At 54.8% G+C, this 14,657-nt stretch overlaps 5 protein-coding genes across 5 annotated transcripts in view; 3 read left to right on the top strand and 2 right to left on the bottom strand.

Annotated features, from left to right (window-relative positions):
- PTSG_11105 (uncharacterized protein) overlaps positions 1 to 637 on the top strand; it is a 3,006-nt gene extending 2,369 nt beyond the window's left edge. Inside the window, exon 6 of the mRNA XM_004987968.1 lies at positions 154 to 637. Coding sequence (XP_004988025.1) covers positions 154 to 182 — 29 coding nt within the window. The 3' untranslated portion in view covers positions 183 to 637. The remainder of the gene's footprint in view (positions 1 to 153) is intronic.
- A 196-nt stretch (positions 638 to 833) lies between these two features.
- PTSG_11104 (uncharacterized protein) lies at positions 834 to 5,982 on the bottom strand (the record flags this gene model as incomplete). Its single annotated transcript, XM_004987967.1, has 16 exons — positions 834 to 968; positions 1,213 to 1,272; positions 1,458 to 1,586; positions 1,819 to 2,000; positions 2,291 to 2,448; positions 2,717 to 2,773; positions 2,983 to 3,050; positions 3,556 to 3,645; positions 3,790 to 3,969; positions 4,159 to 4,279; positions 4,469 to 4,609; positions 4,844 to 4,964; positions 5,214 to 5,248; positions 5,445 to 5,551; positions 5,715 to 5,795; positions 5,974 to 5,982. The coding sequence occupies 16 exons, from the start codon at positions 5,980 to 5,982 to the stop codon at positions 855 to 857; spliced, it is 1,653 nt and encodes a 550-aa protein (XP_004988024.1). The 3' UTR covers positions 834 to 854.
- Positions 5,983 to 6,180: 198 nt separating this feature from the next.
- On the top strand, positions 6,181 to 8,538 carry PTSG_11103 (uncharacterized protein). The gene is made up of 8 exons (XM_004987966.1): positions 6,181 to 6,344; positions 6,596 to 6,694; positions 6,870 to 6,943; positions 7,198 to 7,270; positions 7,411 to 7,489; positions 7,603 to 7,690; positions 7,948 to 8,029; positions 8,162 to 8,538. The coding sequence occupies exons 1-8, from the start codon at positions 6,243 to 6,245 to the stop codon at positions 8,258 to 8,260; spliced, it is 696 nt and encodes a 231-aa protein (XP_004988023.1). The 5' UTR covers positions 6,181 to 6,242; the 3' UTR covers positions 8,261 to 8,538.
- PTSG_13139 (uncharacterized protein) lies at positions 8,414 to 12,966 on the bottom strand. The gene is made up of 7 exons (XM_004987965.1): positions 12,771 to 12,966; positions 12,502 to 12,624; positions 12,072 to 12,191; positions 11,748 to 11,878; positions 11,044 to 11,113; positions 9,517 to 10,712; positions 8,414 to 9,217 (listed from the first exon to the last, which is right to left on the bottom strand). Exons 1-7 carry the CDS (start codon positions 12,874 to 12,876, stop codon positions 8,810 to 8,812), a joined length of 2,154 nt encoding a protein of 717 aa, XP_004988022.1. The 5' UTR covers positions 12,877 to 12,966; the 3' UTR covers positions 8,414 to 8,809.
- Positions 12,967 to 13,005: 39 nt separating this feature from the next.
- On the top strand, positions 13,006 to 14,642 carry PTSG_11100 (uncharacterized protein). The gene is made up of 6 exons (XM_004987964.1): positions 13,006 to 13,129; positions 13,363 to 13,484; positions 13,673 to 13,782; positions 13,927 to 13,991; positions 14,174 to 14,249; positions 14,461 to 14,642. The coding sequence occupies exons 1-6, from the start codon at positions 13,067 to 13,069 to the stop codon at positions 14,493 to 14,495; spliced, it is 471 nt and encodes a 156-aa protein (XP_004988021.1). The 5' UTR covers positions 13,006 to 13,066; the 3' UTR covers positions 14,496 to 14,642.
- The last annotated feature ends 15 nt before the right edge of the window (positions 14,643 to 14,657 follow it).

Genomic DNA, 14,657 nt, shown 5'->3' with positions numbered 1-14,657 from the left:
GTGTGTGTCGTGTGTGTGTGTCGTGTGTGTGTGTGTGTGTGTGTGTGTGTGTGTGTGGATGCGTGCGTGTGCGTGTGTGCGTGTGCGCTGTTTCCATCATCGCACGCCCGGTCTCCACCTCACGTTGCTGCATGCATATTCGCACTTTTGCAGTGGTGTTTGTGCTGAAAAAGAAGAAGTAGTAGTGGTAGCAACTCAAGGAACGAGAGGGGAGAGCATACGTGAGCAGCAACCAATCCAGCTCTACAATCATCATCAAATCACCACCACCAACAACGACAACAACGACAACAACAACAACAACAACCACAACAGTTTCGGATTAGAATCAGGGGCGCAACAGCACCACATTGCGTGTTTGCTTGGAGGCCCAGCAGTGCCAGTGCCACGCAACAGGGACAAGCAGTGTGTCTGCCTGCATATTCACCATGCAGCTGGCTGTACCAGCAAGCAAGCGAGCGGAGAGGATGGGAGAAGTGGGGTTGCGAACATGCGTAGTTCATTGCGTTCAGTCATACACCATGTTCATGCGCGATTGTGTGGGCGTTTGTTATTTGTGTGTTTCCGAGTTACGATGCAACACAACCGTTCATGTGCACACAGAAGAAGAAGACCAGCACGCAAATGGGGACTGGGAGCCAAAGATGACGAGAATTGGCAGCACTGCACACGCGCGATGCACAGTTGTTCAGGCACAACACACACAGGGACTGGCGACCAACACGAGCAATACTCGAAGAAGCGCCAGCATCAATCAGCAGCATCAGCATGTGTTTGTGTGAATGTATGCAAATGCGCATGTGCGTGTGTGCATATGTGTGTGTGTGTGCGCGTGAGTGAGTGTGTGTGTGTGATCACGACGACTCCATGAGCATGGTGATGGTCATCCAGTGCTCGTCTTGCGTCCACGCCGCCGCCGCAGACTCGTCGCCATCGCGGACAGCGCGCAGCAGCGACGGCAGTGACTCCTGACCCAGCAGACGACCACAATTGGCGATTTGGGGAGAGGGGGGGGGGAGAGGAAGGATGTATGGGTGTGTTTTGGTGAGTGAGTGGGTGGGTGAGCGAGACTGTATGTGCGTGTGTGTGAGTGTGATTCTGCGTACGAGCGTTCCTGTGGTCAATGGCGAAGCACACGCGTGTGCATGTGCATGTGCATGTGCATGTGCGTGTGCATGCGCGTGTGCATGTGCGCGGTGCAGGATGCCTCACCTTGAGGGAGACGAACATGTCATCGGTCATGAGGTACACCAGCAGATGGAAGTCGGACACCTGTGTATCGCCAGCACCACGGCATGAAGGACGGGTGGAAGAACGGAGCATGTGAGTAGTGAGGAGGGCGTGGATCAATCAAGCAGACACACAAACACACAAAACAGACACACAGACACACACAAACAGACACAGACACACACATAGACACACATAGACACACAAACACAATCACACAAGGCGACCTTTTGCAGGAAGGATTTTGAAGTGTCCTGGAGGTGCTGCTTGAGGGCAGAGAGGGAGGCAGGGGCACCAAGCGCCTCGCGATTCTCAATGGGGAACGAAACGCTAAACGTGGTGGACGTCGCGTCCATCTAAACGAAATGTACAGCAGGGTAAACAAGAGCAGCGGAAGTGAACAAGACAGAGAGGGGTCATCGGCGCAGCAAAACACAGAGCAATACACAGAGCAAGTGTGAGAACTTCATCACGAACCACCTCCACCACCACTTGGTAATCATCTCAATTGCCGCCACCACACACAATAACCGCCACCACATGCATCTCCAGCTATCACCTCCACCACCTCCAATTGCCACAACTCACGCGGCCGCCCGCTGGCAAGTCGACGGCGAGGTATGCGACGGGGAAGAGCGGGTCGGCCTTGTGCTTGATCTCATTGTTGTACTTGTCGCGCTGGGTGAAGAGGACCTCGGGCACAAATGTGGTGTCGTCGGCGGGGCGCACGGCAACCAGCGCGGGGGAGTCGCTCGGCCGCAGGATGTCGTCTGCACAGGGCAGTTGGGATGGTGATGGTGATGAAGGGGTGAAATGGAGAATGGGGAATGGGGAGATGGTCACCTGGTTGGAGGGGAATGCATGTGGACCAACACATACACACACACACACACACACACACACACACACAGACACACAGAGACAGACACAGATACACACAGACACACAGACACACAGACACACAGACACACACACACACACACGTCAACACACAAACACACACACACACACACACGTGTCCACCACGCCCCCCTCCCCAAAACTTCCGCGCGCGTCTGACCTCTGACGAGGTTCATGGCCTGCGTGCTGGCCTGGTACGCCCTGGGCACAATCTGGTGCTCGCTGTCACCCGAGACAACGACAGTCGTGAACTTGGAGCCGTGCACCCCCGTGGTCGAGAAGCGAGGCGGCACCGGGTTTGGGTGCTGGTTCTGGAACCTGGCGACGACACGACAGTCATGGCGGCGGCGGCGATATTGATGGGTGGTGATGATGGTGGTGGTCGCATGGAGAGGGAGGAGTGTGGAGATGCATGCGCGTGAGCGTGTATGGAGTAAGCTGATATCGCTGTGGCTGCAAGGTCAAAACCACGACGAGGACGAGCAGTGCGACATGCAATGCAGACACGACATGATGATGATGATGATGATGATGATGATGATGATGATGATGATGATGATGATGATGATGATGATGATGGTCGTACATGGCGGCGTTGAGGATCTCCTCTGCGCTGATGACATACGAGTCCTCATCCCCGGGCCTGGCGATGATGACGATGATGATGTCGATGACGGGAGTGAAGTGAGCTTCCCGAGGACCAGGCACACACAGACACACACAGACACACAGACACAACAGATACACAGACACACAGACACAACAGATACACAGACAGACAGACAGACAGACAGACAGACAGACAGACACACACACACACACACAAAAGAAACAAAAACGTGGCGTGCTCACTGGATGTATCGCTTGTATTTGGCAAGACCGTTGGCGTCTGGTTCCAAATCGGTGAAGATCCAGCCAACCTGCAATGCAGCACACCCCCAGCGCCGCCCCGTTACCACCGCCCGAAGAGATACAACAAGCGTACACAAGCGTATACAAGTGTACACACACACACACACACACACACACACACACACACACACACGACACACGACACACACACACACACACACACACACACATATGGGTACCGCGTCTCGGATCATCGTATTAAGATCACCTTTAGCGAATCATTCTAGTTGCTCAACAACCTACCGCGGTTCGTGGACACTAATTTTTGACACCTGTCTCCTGTTCGGCTATCATTCGGCTTAGGGTCTTGCTAAATGCCCTACTAATTGCAACGAGTGCTCAGCCTCACCTATATACCGCTCATTCATAAAAGTTACTAACGAGGCGTGACTGGGTATGACCACCTTAGCACACACACACACACACACACACACGACACACACACACACACACACACACACACACACACACACACACACACACACACACACACACACACACACGGGCCCTTACGCGCTTGAGGCCAAGCTGCTTCGCCATCTGGTCGACTTGCTGGATCTGCGGCGATTCAAGCGCAATCTCAAGCCCGAGCGCACTGTTGGACTGGGTGGTCGGGGTGGTGGTGGTGGTGATGTGTTAGGGGAAAAGGGGCAGGTAACTCACACTGCTACTGGCACAGCAACACAGACAGACAGACAGACAGACAGACAAACAAACAAACAAACAACACAGACACCCCCCCCCCACCTGCGGGGGTTCGTAGATGGCCTTGACGACAGCCTTGACGCCGAGCGGGACCTGGTCGTACTCCTCGTATGACCCATACATGAACCCTGCCCGCTGGGCACCCGACCGCCGCCACGCGTCAAGGAACTTGTCCAGGATCTCGTGCGACTCAAACTCAACATAGTCCACATGTCGGTACTCCTGCGTACGTGTACGTCAGTGTGCGTGCGTGTGTGTGTGTGTATGTGTGTGTGTGTGCATGTGAATTGAGCTGGCACTCAAATGTCGTACCGTTGCAGTTACGAGCCACCACGACCACCACAACAGCAACAACAACAGCAGCAGCAACAACAGCAGCAGCAACAACAACATCACACGGCAGGGTGTCACCTGTCTGTTGAGGACGACGGCGCTGGGCTGGCACTTTGAGCAGATGCCCTCGGGCCAGGGGGCGTGGTTGAGGCATGGCTTCACTTTGCAGTCAATCTCGGGCAGCGCAGCAAACTTGTCGCTGCGGGTGGCGGGGCGGAGGTGGGTATGAAGAATGGAGGATGTGAGGCATACGGGGAAGGAAAATGACACACCGTGCAGGCAAACAGGCAGACAGACACACAACACACACACACACACACACACGCACACACACACACACACACGCACACACACACACACACGCACACGCACACACGCACACGCACACACACACCCGTGCTCGATCTTTCGGAGGAACGACTGGAAGGAGAGGAACTTGATGGGCGGATCTGCTGCGTTGAGGACTTGCGGATCGTACGGCTCAAGCGGCGTGCAGTGCAGACACGACCCCATCGGCGGATGCCGGCACCTGATGGTGTGCACACGCACATAAAACAGACATGCACAGACACACAGACACACACAGACACACACACACAAACACAAACAGACACACACACATACACACACACGCACATAGACACACAATGGCACACGAAGGTAAGTGCTTGTGCATGTACGGGCGGTCCCTTTGAGAGGGAAGAGCACAAAGAAGGACGATGAATAGGTATGATAATGCAACACCAAAGGCACTTGATCTTACAGTGGGCCGCGCTTGCGTGTGACCTTTCCGTCCTTTGCAGCGAGAACAACGTCCACGGCATCGAGCTCCAGCGCCTGTAACCGCCGCTGTTCCTCATCGTGCTTCTCCTGCTCCTCCGCAGCTGGTGCATCGGTTACGCCGGCAGGTTTCGTGTGAGTGAGCATACGTATGAGAGTGTGCGCGTAAATGCACTCATGTGTGAGCATGTGAGAGAGGGTGTGCGCGTATGAACGTGTGTGTGTGTGTATGAACGTGTGTGAGTATGTGCGTGAGTCGCTGTGTGCTTCTGCAGTTGAAAGCCGTGCCAGGTCTCACGACAAGTATCACTTCCCCCCAAACATACACGCAAGCTGTGACAATGGTTGCTCACATTTCTCGACTTCCAGTGTGAGAATGTCGCCGTGTCTGCATCGACAAGAGCAAGCGCAGGAACGAAAGGAGCGAAATTAAGCACAAGAGAAGAGGCAGAGGTGCGGCGGAGGGTTAACGCCGGCGTACATGAGCGAATGCGCTGAGATGTACAAGACTGCGTTGTGCACGGTTGTGCTCATCAGCAACACCATGTGCGGCACGAAACCCAGTTTGTGGCGATGTCTCGCACCTGATGGACGTTGCGCTGAGGGGCTTGTCCCAGCCTGACTCTGCGAGATCTTTGCTCTGCTTTGTCTTCAGACGCAGGCGCGCCGAAATGCCAAGCATGGCAGCAACCTGGTAGAGGGAGGCATGATTGTTGTTGAGCTTCTCATGCTGTTTGTGGCATCATTGAACGTGTACGCCAAGGCGCATCGTATCCAAACATTGACACACACACACATACACAGGTACACAAACATACGCACAATGACACAATCACACACATTCACACGCATACTTCTTGGTAGAGGTGCTTCAAGGTCCATTCCGGAGAAGCTTGAATGCGCTTCATCCCCGTTGGGGTACGAATGCGCAGCGTCTGCATGCAGGCATACAGCCGAGAAATCGAGCACAGATGAGAGGAAAGCGATCAACAGTCGCAAAAGGCACGCCATGAGCGAACGAATGACAACAAGAGTTAACAAGACGACGTGGAAAGCCGTCAACGGTGGAACCAAGACCCAGCAGCAACAAGATGGGTGGCGTGCATGTCTCACCAGTGCCATCGTCTCTGTTTTCAAACTCCGAGCGACAAAGCGAGGTGGAGTTGTGTTCGGTGGTGGTGGTGGTGAGTGATGTCTGGCTGGTGTGTGCGAGAATGCAGACAGACAAGAAGCAACAAACACAAGCAAAGACAGAGCTGACAACTGCTTCGTCAGACGTTGCAGGCCACGACACTGAATTCAGTCGCACACACAACAGCTGCAGAAACGCACACAAACGGCAAAGCAAACAAAAGGACAGCAAAAAGCAAGAACCAAGCAACATGTCCGTGACGGAGGTGTGCTCGCTGGCGTACGAGGGCAAGACGGCAGAGCTGGCCGAGTACCTGACAAAGCACCCAGACCACGTCAACAAACGAGATGAGGTACGCTATTTGAGCTGTGTATGGTGTTGTGTCGAGTCGACACAGCACAGTGGTTGTTGAGCATGTGTACTTTTGTCATGTTTGCATTTGATACGTTGTGCTCGTGTCGCTCACCCTTGCTTGTCCACGCACGTGATGTTGTGCTCGTGTCGCTCACCCTTGCTTGTCCACGCACGTGATATGTTGTGCTCGTGTCGCTCACCCTTGCTTGTCCACGACACGGTTCACACACAAAACATTCACACGTATAGGATGCTCGTACGCCACTGCATTGGGCGTGTTCAGCGGGCCATTTGCCTGTCGTCGACCTCTTACTCCAGAATGATGCAGACGTGACCATCGCAGATGAGGTGTCGGCTGTGGTGCAACACAACACGTTGTACACACACACACACACACTCACGAGCACAGGACATACACGGCCCTCACGAGCACACATGTTCGCACACACACACACACACACTCATACACACTCACACATGTTCGCACACGTACACACAACGTTGCGTTTTTGATGCTTGACAGGCCGGGTGGACAGCTCTTCACATTGCCGCATCGGCTGGCCGCGACGACGCCGTGCGGATGCTCCTCGACAATGGGTGCGATTTTATGCATGTGAAGCGGCCTTGCCAAAGCCGTGGCTGCGTGCTTACAAGCTTGTATGTGTGTGTGTGTGTGTGTACCTGTGTGTGTGTGCGTGTGTGCGTGTGTGCGTGTGTGCGTGTGTGCGTGTGTGTACCTGTGTACATGCGCGTGTGCGTGTGTGCGTGTGTGCGTGTGTGCGTTCCCCCTTCCCTGTGCCCATTTTCCGGTGGCCCATGATACGCTCATGTTTTGGTGGTGCTGCATGCAGAGCGAGTGTGAGTGCCAAGAACGACGCTGGCGCAACACCCCTGCACTACGCAAGCAGCAAGAACCACATCCAGGTGTGCACATGCATGTGGAGCTCCAGAAAGCACACACATAGGTTGTTGGTTTGATTCAGTCCAGCTCAACACACTCGCATGCCTACCTCTGCCAGCTCATTCTGTACGACTGCCTTTGCTCCTTTTTGTTTTCGCGGCAGGTTGTCGAGCGACTGACGCGTGCTGGCGCCCCTGTCAATGAAGTGGACAAGCACCAATCCACCAGCATCCACCGCGCAGGTATTAGTCTCTTAAGACGTGCGTGCATAACGTGTGCGTGACGTGCGTGCATGATCTTCCAATGATACCTTATGCATCGCTCATCCTCATGTGTGTGTGTGTGTGTTTACCAGCTGCCAGGGGCCATCTGCGCGTGGTGAAATTCCTGCTTGATAACGGCGCGAGGAAGAATGTCAAAGACTCGCAGCTCAACACTCCACTGTACGTTGCCAGTCCCCCCACCCTTGTGTGTGTGTGTGTGTGTGTGTGTGTGTGTGTGTGTGTGTGTGTGTGTGTGTGTGTGTGTGTGTGTGTGTGTGTGTGTGTGTGTGTGTGTGTGTGTGTGTGTGTGTGTGTGTGTGTGTGTGCGCGCGCGCGCTCGCTGTTGTCATGTGACGGTCAAATCATGGCAACGTTTCATTCTTCACATTGCCCCTCCCATCATGTTGATCTCATTGCTGCCGTTGTTGATGATGCAGACACCTGGCGTGCGAGGGCCAGTGCACGGAGGTGGCGCTGGAGTTGCTGACACGCGGCGCAAACATTGACATCAGAAACAAGGTTTGTGGACTGTGCCATACACGTGTGTGCCTGCGTGTGTTTGCCTGTGTGTCTGTGCCTCTTGTACAAACACACACACACACACACACACACACACACTCTCTCTCTCCTGCACATGCACCATATGGGCAGGAGGAGCGGCTGCCGCTGGAGTGCGCACCAAAAGCGCTGCGCACAATTCTGCAGCGAAAGGTGGAGGAGATGGAGGAAGACCACGAGGCACGCGACTGACACGTGTACACACACGTGCTTGCACGCACACTTAATGCACGCATTCAACACAGACACAGACACACGTACACAGACACACAGACACACAGACACATACACACACAGAGCCACATCTATGCATTCAACCAAGTTGACAGCCGTGGCAAGAGATTTGCGACGTGCGTTTATGGTCTCTTTGCGCCCAATACACGGTGGGACGCGAACGCGAAGAGGTGAATGTTAAATACAAGCAATATACAGATGCAAACAATGTCCACAAGCAATGTACAGATACAAACAATGTCCAACAGACGTAGCAGGTGTTGCACAGCAACCTCGCTCGCCAGTTCAACTGGCCCATCCATGCATCCATCAGTCTCAAACACAACCACAAACATACGCACGACCATCATGGGACACATGGATGGTTCAAATGAACGAAAAAGGGGAGCAGTGGAGGCATAACATACCATCAGGAACGAGCACAGCCGTCAGCAACACAATCACAATTTCTCATCAAGCCCCCCCCCCCCCCTGCAGACACATGAAGCAATAATTACATTTACAGCATCAGAGGTAGGAGACTGGCTTGTCTGGATTGGAGGACACAACCATTGGCACAATGCGACGCGGCTGAATCATCCTCTCACCACCGGCACTCGCGTGATTGGCAGTGGTGTATGCCAAGTGCCGCTGCTGCTGCTGTTGCGGCCTTACCCCTGCTCCTATTCTTCCTCCCCCATTTCCTGCCACCACCATCGTGCGCTGTGTTGCTGTTGCTGTTGGCGTTGCTGTTGGCGTTGCTGTTGTTGTCATGTCCACGCCCTGACCACCAACACCACCACTTCTTGCTGTCGTGTGCCGCCCTTGCGGCTGCCTCATGGGTGCAGCTGCCGGCACCACGTGTGCGTGTGTGCGTACGTGTGTGCGTTGGGATACGCGCGAGAGCTGGGCCGTTCGCGCCATCACCATCCGCAGCTATGAAGAAGAACGAAGAATAAGGAGACAGGCAGATGGTGGCGATGGTGTGGACGTGGTGTGTGTGTGTGTGTGTGTGTGTGTGTGTGTGTGTGTGTGTGTGTGTGTGTGTGTGTGGTGGCGGTGGTATTGTGGCGTAAGTTAGGTGTGAAGAAGGAGGCACGAGTGGGATACAAAGCTTGTAAGTTTGCCACGTGCAAATGAAAGCAGCATGGCTGTACTCGCATCCTTCACATGATCACCACCATCTTCACTCCCATCATCACTCCCCATCACCGCTGCCGTCACCCACTGCTCACCTGGTGGATGGCCGCTGTTCGTCGCAGTTCATCGTCCCAGTCACCATCGCCTTCATCATCAGCATCAGCGCCATCAGCGCCATCATCATCACTAAACAGACGAACGCCATCAAGCGAACTGCATTTGCCACTGCTCTCCCATCCACTGAAGCTCGCTTCAGACCCCTCCCACGGCCGTTGTTGTTGTTGTTGTTGTTGTTGTTGTTGTTGTTGTTGTTGTTGTTGTTGTTGTTGTTGTTGTTGTTGTTGTTGTGTCTTCGACTGCACGTGTGTTCGGCGCACGGCTGGTCGTGTCAATACCGCCACATCACTGTCACACGCGTCAACCACAGCGCCGTCGCCATCGCCAGCCTGGCTTTGCCCGCGCATTGCAACTCCACCCGGTAGTCCTGTGTCGAACGAGGGCAATACAGATATGCGGCTGCTTGTCCACGTGTTTCCGCTCTCCAAGTGTCCAGCACCATCCTCGCCATCACCCTCCTCTCCACCGTTCACACGAACACCACCATCTCCTTCACGCACCCCATTTGCATCTGCATTGCCGCTGTTGCTACTCGCACTGCGACTGAGCGTTGTCATGGCAGTCATGCTCGTCGTGTTCAGGGGTAGCACACCACCCACACCACCCACACCACCCACACCGTCCAACGTCAACATTGCATCATCGCTGTCACTGTCACCAGCATCAGGAAGGCCATCATGATGGCCACCAGCGATACGTGCACTGCCACGGCTGCGCCTGTGTTCCCCAGCCCCACCAGCGTGCTGCTGTCGCTTTTGCGTGTCCTGCTTGACAGATGCAACCATCATGGGTGCGAGGTGCGATTGCGTCCACCCCCACCCCCACAGCCCTCCGCCCTCGTCGCTGCTGTCGTCATCGGACCACCGGGTCTGCTCCAGCTGCCCGCGCATGGGATTTGACGGCCGCTGCTTCTCATTGAACATCTTCAGGTCCACAATCAGACTGTCTGTCTCCACATCACCGCCCTCAGACCCGCTCTCGTCAAACCCGTATCGGTCCTCGTCGCTCCACTGTATGTCGAGCGAGGCCGCGTCCAGGCCACCGGCAGTGCCACGTGCACGGCGCATGGGTGGTGTTGGTGCTGTGAACGGCTGCACAAAGGTGGTGGATGTGGACGTCATGTTGAATGCAAATGCGCGCGTCAACTGCGGCCGCCCGCTCGTGGGGCCCGCGGCTGCTCGGCAAGGTGGACGATGGAAGGGGGGTCGGGATGGTTCGGGATGGGTTGGAGGGTTGGCAATGATGTGAGGTGAGATGGGGGGGGGGGGGAGGTGCAGGAGGATAGAAGCGGGCAGGAACATACGCACGAAGAATGGCATTGCATCCAAGTGTTTACGCACAAAGAGAGACATGCAGGTAGGCGGGTGGGGGAGGGGGACACACAGACAGCGACACAGCGACACACACACACACACACACACACACACACACACACGCACACACGCACACACAGACACACAGACACACACAGACAGACACAGACACAGACACACACACACACACACCGGGTAGCTGATCGTCGTGGGTGACGATGGGACCAGGCAGAGCTGGGACATTGTTGTGCTGCTGGCGTGTCTGCCGTGTACATTTGCAACATGAAAGAGGGGGGGGGGATGATGAGACGAAGAAGTGTATTTATCGCCGCTGCCACCTCGGTCTCCCAAATTCCCATACATCCTTATGCCCGGTCAAACCGCCCCCGTAAGACATATCCGTCCCTAGGCTTCATGCACATGGAAACTAGTACCAGAGTGAGTGGGACAGCGGCTATGTTACTGCGTCCAGCAACACCTCAATCCACTCCTGACGTAGGTTCATGTCTCGGGGGTCGTTTAGTAATCAGATAGACGCGCGTTGCATCGGCTACTGAAAAGCGGTGTCTGCTGGGTCATGGTACAGCTGTGTCTGGTATTTGAGCCTGGTGAGCTCTGAGCGAGTCGTAATCCGGGTTTCAACCCAACACCGGGTAAGTTGACAACATGAAAGAGGGGGGGGGAGTGATGAGACGAAGAAGTGTAGGCAGGTTGCTGGAGGCTGTGTAATCAGGAGCAAGATCAACATTGCCTGTGTGTGAAGGACACACACACACGCACGCACATACACACACACGCACACAAACACATACAGACACACGCACACAAACACATACAGACACAGACACAAACACACTCACACACACGCACACAAATACACACACACACACACACACCATGCGAGCACGTCGCTTGATGCGCGTGTAGCAGAAGGAGATGTAGAGTGCCACGGTGATACAGAACACGGCGGAGCACGCGACTGCCCAGATGATGACCCATGTCGCCACTCCACTTGATGATGGTGAATCTGAGAATCGGCGTGGCAAGCAAGGGAAGGAGTGGATGTGTGTATTTGAGCATGAGTGAGACACCATGTGCACGGCAATTGCGTGCGACAGGCGAACCTGGCAGGCGGGCTCAAGAGATTCGTGTCGAACGCAACATCAAGGAATGGCACGAATGTGTTTGCTTTTGTTTGTTCTGGGTTCAAACGCACTCACCCGCGCGACACGTGAAGGAGCTGCTTGCGCTGTTGGCAGTGGCGTCGATGCACGTCTGGTTGAGCGCCGTACAAAATATGTTCCCGCCAGCTGCACAAGAAGACGCGGCCGTACACTCGACTGCAAAGCACACCAGCCATCACCATGAACATGTGAGAGCAGGATCAAAGTCAGCACACACACACAGATGTAGGCACACACATCCACACAGATGCAGACAGACACACACACACACAGATGCAGGCACACATATCCACACACAGATGTAGGCACACACATCCACACAGATGCAGGCACACATATCCACACACAGATGCAGACACAGAGAAACACACACACACATTTTCACATTTTCGCGGCCACACTGGCACAACAGACCAATACGATATCACGTGCACGCGTTTCAGCACCAGCTGTGTCTCACACTCACGTGAAATGGACGCGGCTTGCGTTTGTGGGGGAACACACGCACACGTGGTGGCTGTCGCGTTGATGCGCCTTGCAAGACACTCCAGCCCTTGGCCAACGCAGGCCGTTGCGTTACAAGGTGCACCTGCACGTGTCACAGGGATTATGGGATGCAAACCATCAAGTCGTGAGCTCGAAGGAGCAACATGTTCGCATCGCAGATGTGGTGTCCCTCGTGTCACCCATCGCCGCCACTGCTCCCATGCACACATCACGCACACATCCCCCAACCTGCGCTGGTTGGTAGGTGTGTCAAGAGCAACGCCGTCACAGCAACCACCAAGCAGCATGCCAGCTGCAGCCACGAGCAGCCAAGGCCACCACCACCTCCTCCCATGTGTTGTTGGTTGCTTGGCGTGAGACCAACGGCACTTTGTGGCACTGCAAAACCACTCGCGTTTGGTGTTTGTTTGGTGGTGTGTTTGTGAAGCGAAGGGGAATTGCGAAAGTTTGTAGGTATTTTCAACGACTTTTCTGCGACTCTGTCCACTGCGCAAGATTCTCGAGTGCTGTGCTGATTGAACAAGATGCTGCGCGCTTCTGCTGTTTTGCTGGTCTTGGCGGCTGTGTTGGCTGTCGCCGCAAGCACGGTACGAAGGAGTGCGTGTGTGTTGTGTGTGTTATGTGTGTGCATGTGTGTTGATTGTGTGTGCGTGCGTGTATGTTGCTTGTGTGTGTAGTTGTGTTGCTTTGTGTGTCGTGTTTTTTTTTTTTTGTTTTTGTGGTTGTGATTGTCTTTGCCTTCGTTCACACACATCAACTCGCTCTTTCTCGCATCATGTCATGTGCTCATCAACAACTTCCTTTGTGCTCCCGCGTGCAGGCCAACGCGGTTGTCGAGCCGCCCATCTGGCAACCCGCTGCCGTATACCTGACCATCTACGACAACGACAAGTGCGACTCGTCCAAAATCCTGGTTCAGCGCAACGTCACCACCTTCGGCTCGTGAGTGCAGTTGTGCGTGGACGCGCGTGCTTGCAGGCGACTTGCTTGCTTGCGTGCATGTGAGAAGCAACCCTCGCTTTTCATTGCACAGCGACCGAGCCACTACGCTGTCGACACTGCCGTTGCTGTGTTGCTGGCACTATGTTGTGTGTTGCTGTTCACACGGGTTGTGTTGTGGTCCCCTGCAGGTGCATCCGGGTTGGCACGTACAACAGCATTCGCGTGGACCGCGACCTGCTTCAGCCCTCGTCCACGCTGTCCACGGGCTACTACAGCTCAACTTACTGCTCTTCCACTTGTGCGTGAATCGAAAGCGTAATGTCATGCGAACCAAACTTATCACATCGTGCCGCGCATTCATTCCATGCTTCCATGCATGTGCCATTCTCATGTTGCACTAACGTGCGGTTGGTCTGTGGCTTGTTTGCATACACACCTTCAGCCTCCTCCGGTGATGTCGCCCTTAACGGCACCTGCACCAAGCTCAGCAACGGCCGCTCTGCCCAGGTGCGTGCGCGCACGTGTGCGTGTGTGTCGGGTTTGTGTGCATGTGTGTGTGTATGTTTGCCTTTTTGCGTGCACCACCATCTCCAGTTGCACTGCGCTTCATCTAACGCCATGTTTTCGCGCCCATCCGCCCTCGTTTCCCCCAATCCGCTCTCGTTTCCCCCAATCCACACACCTCCCAGTTTGAGACGACCTTCATGATTGCACCCGTGACCACGTACTCCAACTGCGACTACGATGGCATCTGGCTGCAGCCAGGTGGGCAACATCGTGCAAGAGGCAACCACACATATGGGCACAGATAGGCGCATGACATGCGACACGCACACACACACACACACACACACACATGGGTGCATGATGTGATGCAGACACTCTGACACACACACGCGCGCGCGTACACACACACACACACACACACACACACACACACACACACACACACACACACACATGTGTTCGCTTGCAGGGTCATATTCGGATCTGAGCGTGCGGGCGCAATGACGGTGGGAGAAAAATCACCATCGACAACGACGCGTCTGGCGCCACAATGCTTGCAAGCACTGTGTACTGGAGCACGCTGCACAATGGCGTCTGCGCGTTTGCGCCCCACGACACCAACGTGTTTATGACGGTGGACTTTGAGGCTGACGTTGACAGCTCGAG

The sequence above is a fragment of the Salpingoeca rosetta genome, assembly GCF_000188695.1.
Source record: "Salpingoeca rosetta unplaced genomic scaffold supercont1.39, whole genome shotgun sequence".
Classification (NCBI taxonomy): domain Eukaryota; class Choanoflagellata; order Craspedida; family Salpingoecidae; genus Salpingoeca; species Salpingoeca rosetta.
The sequence above is the reverse complement of the archived record's forward strand: the minus strand, read 5'-3'. Positions and strand labels throughout refer to the sequence as shown.

Coding starts and splice junctions, on each gene's coding strand:
- PTSG_11103 (XM_004987966.1), top strand. CDS start 6,243: ATGTCCGTGACGGAGGTGTGCTCGCTGGCGTACGAGGGCAAGACGGCA. Junction 6,695..6,869: donor ACGTGACCATCGCAGATGAG/GTGTCGGCTGTG, acceptor GATGCTTGACAG/GCCGGGTGGACAGCTCTTCA. Junction 6,944..7,197: donor CGGATGCTCCTCGACAATGG/GTGCGATTTTAT, acceptor TGCTGCATGCAG/AGCGAGTGTGAGTGCCAAGA.
- PTSG_13139 (XM_004987965.1), bottom strand. CDS start 12,876: ATGGGAGGAGGTGGTGGTGGCCTTGGCTGCTCGTGGCTGCAGCTGGCA. Junction 11,879..12,071: donor CTCCTTCACGTGTCGCGCGG/GTGAGTGCGTTT, acceptor GCCGATTCTCAG/ATTCACCATCATCAAGTGGA. Junction 11,114..11,747: donor TCAAGCGACGTGCTCGCATG/GTGTGTGTGTGT, acceptor TGTACACGGCAG/ACACGCCAGCAGCACAACAA.
- PTSG_11100 (XM_004987964.1), top strand. CDS start 13,067: ATGCTGCGCGCTTCTGCTGTTTTGCTGGTCTTGGCGGCTGTGTTGGCT. Junction 13,130..13,362: donor TGGCTGTCGCCGCAAGCACG/GTACGAAGGAGT, acceptor TCCCGCGTGCAG/GCCAACGCGGTTGTCGAGCC. Junction 13,783..13,926: donor AACTTACTGCTCTTCCACTT/GTGCGTGAATCG, acceptor ACACACCTTCAG/CCTCCTCCGGTGATGTCGCC.